Here is an 8,485-nt window from a genome sequence, read left to right as displayed (position 1 = left end):
ACAACCAGAAACAAAGGAGCAGGTTAAAAAAGGAGGGGGAGGGGATCCTGTGGATGCCTGGCCACTGAGCCAACCCAGATTGGCAGACAGAGGGCTGCTATCCCCCAGTGGCTCCTCAGAGCCAGGCCTGCTCTGTCCAGTTTTCTGCCCACATGCCCATGGGCCCTGGTAGACTCCAGAGCCCAAATTAGTCCTGTCCCAACCTAGGCCAGCAGTGCACACTCCAGGGTTCCCGAGTCCCCAGGGCTGAGAGCTGCATCAAGGGCCTCCAGCTCCTGCTTCTGCAGCCCCAAGGGCAGGAGAGCAGAATCCCTCCCTTATGCCATGCTGTAAGCACTGCACACAGGCCATTGGGGCAGAGCCTGAAGCACAGCAGGGATTCCATGGACAGAGGAGCGGGGTGCTGCAGAGGTAGAAAACAGAAGTGGGGGGGTAGTTGGGGGGGCGCCTGGTCAGGTCAGCTCGGCAGTGGTCAGACAAGGTCTGTCCTGGGAGGTAGCTGGGGGGTCCAGAGTTCCAGTGTTGGGTGGAGGTGAGGCCAGGAGGGTGGCTGCCAGGCTGCCTGGGCACCCTAGCCAGCCCAGAACCATGGGTCACCAGAGGTGCCTGAGCCTTGGGGGAGATAGGGTGGGGACCCAGCGGGGCCTGAGGGCACAGAGATAGGGCCAAGGTCAAGTACCTGCTCTGCCCCACAGCCCCTATGGCCCAAGGCCCCAGACACATTCCCGAGGGGAGCGCTGGCCCTCCTGGCTATTGCACTTCTGCTGGGCACCCTCTGGGGAGTCCCAACCCAGGTGTGCCCTGGGGCCACCTCAGCAGGAGAAGGGCCACCTTCAGGGAGGGAGAGTGGCTGGCCACCTCCACTAGACGGATGACGAGGTGGGGTGAATGATGGAGAATCAGAGGGCAGGTCTTGGAGCTGGCTACTCCGCCTGGACAGAGTGGGCACAGTAGCCGGCAGGGTCAGGACCCACCCACCAAGCTCACTTTTCAGGTGCTTTACCAGCGCCTGCCTTCCGACCAGTGGAGCCCCGGACCCCTTTGTCTCTGCATCCCAGGGGCCAGTCATCCCGCCGGGGGGGCAGCTTGGGCATGGGATCTTCAGGGGATCGATCCTTGGGTTTGCGGCCCCTCTTCTTCCCGCCTGCCAGGCTTTTCTTCTTTTCCTTCTTGGGCACCACCGAGTCCTGGCTCCTGTGTTTGGGAGGTGGGTCTGCTGAGGTGCGGAACCAGTTCTGGGGAGAGAGACGTGGTGATGAAGACCCAGGACGGGGGACACGCAGCACCAGAGCCAGGCGTGACCTGGGAGCCCACACCCTGGCCCAATGCAGCCTCTGGAGCAGCAGACAATGGTAGCGAGGCAGCTGAAGGGCAGGCCCCTACCAGGACAGTTCCTGCTCAGGGTGCCCGGGGCAGAGAGCAGGGGACCAAGCCTTCCAGCTCTTCCAAGGAAGCTGGAGGCCACTCTGAGGAGAAACCACCAGATGTCTCCCACCAGATGTCTCCACACTGGCCACTTACTCAGACACCCTCATGCAGGCTATGGGCCTCTCCCTGCCTGGACCCGCCCCCTCCTGGGCCAGCCCCTGGCCCCAGGCCTAGAGACAGCCCCGCACCTCTGCATGGGTCTTGAGGATGTGGTATTTGACGCCACTCTCTGAGCTGAACTCCTTTGGACACAGCAAGCAGCGGTACTTCCCCGCCAGGTGGGGCCCCTGTAACACACAGGCAGGCCCGTTCCCAAAGGCAGGATCTAGCCTTCACCCCGGGGCTGGAGGGGCAGAGGCAGGGATAGCCAAAGAAAAGCTGTGGCTATCTGTGCCAGGATGGGCGCCTGTGGGGGGCCTTCAGGGACCCACGAGATCACTATGTGGCAGGACTGCCAAGGCACTCCCGCTGCAGGGAAGGTGGGGTGTGAGGAGGGGTAGAGATGTAGGTGCCCAGGAGAAAGGTTGCAGACCTTTGCTGAGGGTACCTTATTCTACACTAGTGTACCCTGGGGTTGGAGTTGGGGTGACTGCTCGTACCCACATAGACAAGAAGACCCAAGGACAGGACTGGGATCCACTGGCTATGGCTGAGGATAGGGGCCAGTGAGGTGTCTTGGGTGGCCCCATGGGAAGCAGGGCTGGGTCTCACACTCACATGGGGGGATCCTGGCCCGGCTAGAGTGAGCTGGGAGCTCTGAGCATCCCACCTAGCCAACAGGGGAGGCTCTGGGACTAACCTTGCTGCAGCTGGCGAGATGGGCCTTGAGTCCCGACACGCTGGAGTAGATGGCTTCGCAGCACTGCAGGGGAGGCAGCTGTGGGCAAGGGATACCCCGCACCCCACACCAAATGCATCCTTGCCCCAGCCCCGGGGAACTCTGAGGCCTCTGGGGCAAGTGGGGGCCTGACCCCAGGAGTCTTGCAGAGTGAGCAGGCTGGGCACGGAGGGTCTGAGGTTGAGGTCCCCAGAGGGGCCAAAGGCCAGAGGGTGGTTGGTCACCTCCTGACAGGTCTCAGTTTCAGTCTCTCTCTGGCCCAGAGGGCCTCACCTGGGCTCTCTGTTCATGTGCCGTCTCCCCACCCCCACTACCAGTCTGCCCCAGCTCACGTCATTGGGGCAGTTGATGTGGCCTTTCTCCTTCACTTCATTCTTCCAGGCTTCCAGCAGCTGGGGGTTCAGTGTGGGGAGCCCTGGTCGGGTGTAGTTGAGCTGTAAAGTCGTAACACAGCACCAGGTAAGCCTTAGGCCCAGAGAATACTGGCTGCTCTAAGAAGACTGTGCTGTGGCACAGATGGGGCAGCAGAGAATCCAGGCCACAGGGGGTGGCTGTCACAAGGACTTGGGCCAAGACATGTCCAGATGCCAGGAGGTCGTGGGCTCAAGGAAACACAGACACAAGGGGCGGGTGGCTTACGCGTGCGGTCTCAGGTACAAGGTCATCTTTCATGCGCCGCTTGGTCCAGTCTCGGGCCAGCTCATCTTCTGCAATCTCCTGCAGGTGGAACACAGCAACCTGGGCCGACGTGCGGCGGATGCGCCCACTTGGGGTCCGCTCCACACCCAACAGGTCCTCAGCCTCTGGGGGCTTGTCCATGGGCTCCTCGGGGGGCTGAAGGGCAGGAACGCACAGAGGCCAGAGGAAGCCGTGGGAGCAAGACAGCAAGAAACAGCAGGTCAGGATCAGGGTCAGAGTGAGGTGCAGGTCACATGTGGCAGGTGGACTCAGGACACACAGAGTGTTGGGGACATGGGCGACATAGGCAGTCTGAGGGAACACAGAGGCATGGGGTCCAGGGCCCCTCCTCACTCCCGTCCAGGACACGTCTCTTATAGAAAGGAATGGAGGACACACGTATCAGGTGACACATGGACACATATGCTCAGTGCCCATGGGATGTGAGGACACATGTGACACACAGGACAGCGCATGGTGAAACAGCACAGACATGAGGCCCACAGGTGATCGCAGGCCACTCACCGGGGCTGTGTGCTCTGAGCGCACGTGGTAGTCGTGGCCAGCCTTGGAGCGGTAGGTCTTGCCGCAATGGGCGCAGGGGAAGGAGGGACTGTCCACCTCACAGGGTGGCTTCCCACAGCGCCGCTGGTGGTACTGGTAGCCCATGAGGCTGGAGAAGGCAGCCCCGCAGCCCTGGGGGGCCAGAGGGCAGGTGAGTAGCCAGTGAGGAGCCAGGCCCAGGGCCCCGCCAGTGTCCCCCTACTGACCTCCTGAGGGCAGCGCAGTCGTCCCATCTGCTTCAACACCTTGCGCAGCCGCTCACGCTCCTCCTGCTCACCCCCCTCGGAGGCCTCGGTATCAGAGGGCTGGGGACAGAGTGAGCCTCAGTGCCCCACCACAGGGCCCTGCTCCTGCCCTGCCAGAGCTTGGGTCACAAGGTCAGGTGAGGGGTGCTGCAGTGGGGGTGGAGCAAGAGGTCAGAGGTCAAGACTAGGTGGGAACTGGGGCCGGGTGGTGTACCTTGGCACTGTGTTCAGCCATGGTGTGGTAGTTGAGGCCGGCTTTGGACTTGAACTGCTTCCGGCAGTGCTGGCACTTGAGTGCATCCTGCAACTGCAGACACAGCCCCCCCTCCCCGTGAGAAGCTCTGCCAGGCTGGGGGCGCCTCCCTCCTGCACCTGTGGGGCAGTCTTACCTTCTGACACACCTCCATGTGCTTCTTGAGTCCCACGAGGGTCTTGCGGGTGACTACATTGCAGGTGGGGCAGACAGCTTCCCCCCGCTCATGGATGGCTCGCTGCCACTGTTCCTCGGGGCCACCTGTAGGCAGGGCAGGGGCCTCAGAGGTTGGTGGGGACTCCTGGATGTCCGGGTTGCCAGGCACAGAGCCCAGGGTCCACACTCAGCCCCTGCCCTGTGCTGTGGGGACCTCACAGTCAGGACAGCTCTGGGTCCCTGCAGGAGCTCCTACCTGGGGCTGGATGGGCCACAGGGGTCGGTGCCTCCTTGCTGACAGAGATGGGGGCAGCCAGTACCTTCTTCCGTACATCCTCAGACCCCAGCCCCTCCTGCTTCTTGGAGCGGTGAACTCGGGCCTTGTCCTCAGCTTTGGCCAGGCCTGTGTGCACACGCAGGCAGGGTGGGGAAGACCCAGGCTGAGGGGCTGACACACTTGTGAACACACCCAGCCCTGGGAGTGCCCACCTGGCCAGGGTCTCACCTTTGAGTCCAAAGGTCCCTGAGATGGATGGCTGCTCCCCTGTAAACTTCTTGGGTGTTTTCTGTTTCCTTCCTGACTCGGGGAGAGAAAACAGGGCCAAGATTCTGGTCAAATAACCATCAGGAAGCTGGAGCCCCCCACCATAGCCCCCAGGGCTCTGGTCTTACTGTGCTTTGTGCGCTCTGGGTCCTCCTCGGGCGGGGACGCAGGGCCTGTGGCCCGTAGTGCCTCCTTGCCCCCTGACGGCCTGCTGTCCAGTGACAAGGAGCCGCCACTGGGCTCTGCACTCAGCTGCAAAGCTGAGCTCTGGCCCAGGCTGGCTGGTCCATACTCTCCATTCTCTGGCCTTGCCTGCTTGGGCGGGATGGGGCAGGTGTCCAGGCTGTCTGCAGTCCTGCAGGGAGCAGGTGAGTGAGGGCCAGGAGGGCCCGACTTTGGGCCCTGTCACCCCCGTGCCATGGTGGAAGAGTACCCCACCTGGCTCAAGCCCATACCTTTTCTTTCCACTGCTCCTGCATGAGGCGCGGGGTATTCTGTTTTCCGTTTTGGTCAGCAGCACCATTTTGCAGGGTGGTGTGTGTCTGCCAAGGGCAATGGGCCTGCTGACTGTCACCGGCTTGCTGACTACAAGGGGCCTGCTGACTGTCACTGGCTTGGTCACTGGCACAGGTTTCGTAACTGTCACAAGCTTAGTGACTGGAATGGGTTTGGTGACCGGCACAGGTTTGGTGACTGGCACAGACTTGGTGACTGTAATGGGTTTGGTGACTGGCACAGGCCTGGTGACTGGCATGGCCTTGGTGACTGGCATGGGCCTACTGACCGTGACAGGCTTGGTGACTGGCACGGGCCTAGTAACCGGCATGGCCTTGGTGACTGGCATGGGCCTGCCAACTGTGACTGGTTTGCTGATGCCAATAGGCTTGCTGACACCCACAGGTTTGCTGATAGTGACCGGCTTGCTCACGCCAATGGGCTTGCTGACCCCAACTGGCCGGCTGATGGTGACTGGCCGGCTGACGGGCCCGGGTTTGGGGGCAGGCAGGGGTCGGTCCATGTGGTTCCAGATCCGGTGCTTCTCCAGCTGGGTCTTGGAGGTGAACGCAGCCTCACAGAAGGGGCAGGGGAAGGCCAGCCGATCCGAGATGGCACCCTGGAGGGAAGGCAGATGTGGGATGGGGCCCTGAGGGTCTCTGCCTAGACACACCCCCAGGCTGCTTCTTCCCGACCCGCAGTCCCTTACCCCTTGGCACCGCTGGTAATGGTACTTGAGCCCGTAGATGCTGGGGAACTCCAGCCAGCACCCCGAGTTTGGACACTTCACCCTCGAGTGTGCCTTGAACTCATCTTTCCACTGGTTCATCAGGGAGAGCTGGGCATGGGGAAAGGCCGCGCTGCTGACCGCGGTCACTCAGGCCCTGCCAGCCCCAGTCCCAGACTCAGAGCCCTCCCTAGGTCTGCAGGACATGCACTGTGTGAGCCCCTCAACCTTGGAGTGCAGCCAGAATTCATGCCACCAGGGTGGTACCATACTGAGACCTGTTCTAAGAACCTACCAACATGACCCCTGGGGCCTCACGGCAGACATGAGGACCCCAGGTTGCCTGAGGCCCACCAGGCCAGTGCTCACACCTTGAGGCATAGAGCTGGTGCAGGATGTGTGGAGGGCAAGTTAGGGCAGGGCCGTGGTCGGATAGGGAGATCTTAGCACCAGCCCCACCATGGCCCTCAAGGAGCTCACAGGAATGTCTCGGAGAGCTTGGTTCTCAGCTTTTGGCCGTCCTTTCTTCTTCCCTTCTGTTCTGTCGCTGGCTGGACTTCCTGGGTCAAAGCAGAGTGAGGCTTGGCCAGGCACTGTCTGTCCACCACGGACCACCGGCATCCCTACAGCATATGACACTGAGGCTTGGTGGCTGTGCAACGCTGCCTGCCACCTGAACTGCTCGGGTCCAGAGGGAGCCTCCCTTCCCCGACACCAAGGCATGGAGCAGGAACCATGGACAGCGTCGGACAAGAACCCAGGGGCCCAGCTATGCCCAAGATGACCCCCACCTGGGTAGGCCCTCAGGAACTCAAGTGCCCTAGTGGGTACCCAGGACTGAACTCCTGTGGAGGTGGCCCACTCCTGCCACCTGCTGCCCACAACTACAGCTTTTACCTGACTCCTCTTACCCAGCTTTGGTGGATCATGCAGCATGGGAAGTCGGACCTCCTTCCGGCTGCTATCCTTCCCGGGTCCACTCTTGCTGGACCCCTGGAGCCGACGACCTCCAATGCAGAAGGGATCTGTCATCTCTGCAGAGCAAATGGACAGACCTCTGAGGCCCAACAGGCCTGACTCAGGATGTGGTGGGGCTGCCCTGGATCCTTGCCCTTCCTGCCAAGGAAGGGGAGTCTACCGTCTTGTGTTCTGAGTTACATGGGAAAGCAAGAGATAGGGAGGAGCTGCCCAGTTAACACCTCCCCAGGTAGTCCAGGAGGCACCATCAGTGTGGAAGGACCTGATCCTGTCCCAAGACCCTGAGACCCTCACCCGCTTCAGCAGTCTCCCTCAGTCCCAGACACAGTTTCACGGCTCATGCACGCCCACCCTGCTGGGTGGGGCTTATCCCCAGGAAAGGTGGCTTGTGTGGGGAGAAGGAGGCTGACCACATCCCTGGGGGGGGGGCAGTTATGACAGGGCGATGGCTGCTAGCTCACCTGCCTGGCTCTGGCACAGGGGGACACCTTCTCTCACAGGACCCACGCCCTTCCCACCCAGACCCGATGCAATGCCAACCTCCCCGAGAGAGCACCCCTGGACCCCTCTTTCCAGACACAAACAGAAAACAGCCAAGAGAGTGCTGAGGGCCCCAGCCCGCTTCCCTTTGCATGCATTCCCTTCTGGTGTAGACTGAGGACCCCACTGCACAAGGTGAGCCATCCTACCTGTCCTTCTTCTCCACCTCGTCTCCTCTGCCTGGACAGAGGCCTTGTGTTCAGCCCTCGCCACCCCTGGCTGACCTCTCCCTCGCCTCCACTCTCAAAGCCCCTCAGTTCCTTGCCCACAGATCCAGCAGTACCACTTCAGCCAAACACGTCAAGGTAAGCACAGGCAGTAATGACCCAGGCACAAGAGACTGCCAGGCTACTGGCCGGAGAACACCCTGCTGTCCCAGGCTGGGCCTCCATAGGCCTGTCTTCTGGGGGGACCCCATCCCAAGAGTGGGGAGCAGATGAGGACTCTGAGCCCACCTCTGCTGGGTCCTCCCCCAGGGAAATCCAAAGCCATGGAAAGAGATGGTGCCAGGAAGCAGGGTGAGGGTCACAGGAGCAGATGGCCCCTCTCCTGACAGCTTGCCGTTAACTTAGATCAGAGGAGATGGGAAGGGGCTGCTGTGTCCAGGAGGGCCAGAGGGATGAGGTCAGAGGTCAGGATAGTCACTGCCCATTGCCAAGAGGGGAGTGCCAGTGTCCTGGGCCTAGAACATGCAAACAAAGTTCTCTGAAGTCCTCACTTTGCAACTCCGAAAGGAGACAGAGCCAGCATGAGTCATCCCGGCCCCCCCCCCGTGACTAGGGGGGCAGATGCCTACTGGGCACCCCCTCCAATTTTTCTGAGGCCTGGGCAAAGAATTCAGAGTTGCGGGGCCTGAGACCAGGGCCGGCCTGGGAGGCGGAGACTCTCCTTCCATCCCGGGCCAGCAACTCGCAAACCAAGATGAGAACGAGCGAGTTCAGTAAAACCACGAGCCCCCACAGGGAGAAGGGGCCCCGCCACGCTAACCAAAGGCGACGCCGCAACGGGACCGCAGAGAAGGCCGCTCCGCCCGGACCCC

At 61.6% G+C, this 8,485-nt stretch overlaps 1 protein-coding gene across 1 annotated transcript in view; it reads right to left on the bottom strand.

Annotated features, from left to right (window-relative positions):
- Positions 1–743: 743 nt before the first annotated feature.
- The window catches only part of ZNF512B (zinc finger protein 512B), a 12,678-nt gene continuing 4,936 nt past the window's right edge, over positions 744–8,485 (bottom strand). The window contains exons 2-17 of the mRNA XM_021713224.1: positions 6,840–6,962; positions 6,409–6,551; positions 5,911–6,039; positions 5,162–5,820; positions 4,835–5,061; positions 4,668–4,739; positions 4,419–4,565; positions 4,143–4,267; positions 3,968–4,060; positions 3,715–3,813; positions 3,470–3,640; positions 2,906–3,100; positions 2,599–2,700; positions 2,228–2,290; positions 1,617–1,715; positions 744–1,235 (exon numbers count right to left, since the gene is read on the bottom strand). Of these exons, the coding sequence (XP_021568899.1) occupies positions 984–1,235; positions 1,617–1,715; positions 2,228–2,290; positions 2,599–2,700; positions 2,906–3,100; positions 3,470–3,640; positions 3,715–3,813; positions 3,968–4,060; positions 4,143–4,267; positions 4,419–4,565; positions 4,668–4,739; positions 4,835–5,061; positions 5,162–5,820; positions 5,911–6,039; positions 6,409–6,551; positions 6,840–6,962 (2,699 nt within the window). The 3' untranslated portion in view covers positions 744–983. The remainder of the gene's footprint in view (positions 1,236–1,616; positions 1,716–2,227; positions 2,291–2,598; positions 2,701–2,905; positions 3,101–3,469; positions 3,641–3,714; positions 3,814–3,967; positions 4,061–4,142; positions 4,268–4,418; positions 4,566–4,667; positions 4,740–4,834; positions 5,062–5,161; positions 5,821–5,910; positions 6,040–6,408; positions 6,552–6,839; positions 6,963–8,485) is intronic.

The sequence above is a fragment of the Carlito syrichta genome, unplaced genomic scaffold, assembly GCF_000164805.1.
Source record: "Carlito syrichta isolate Samal-C Ts95f unplaced genomic scaffold, Tarsius_syrichta-2.0.1 Scaffold304348, whole genome shotgun sequence".
Lineage (NCBI taxonomy): Eukaryota > Metazoa > Chordata > Mammalia > Primates > Tarsiidae > Carlito > Carlito syrichta.
Note: the sequence above shows the minus strand (reverse complement) of the source record. Positions and strands in the feature narration are given on the sequence as shown.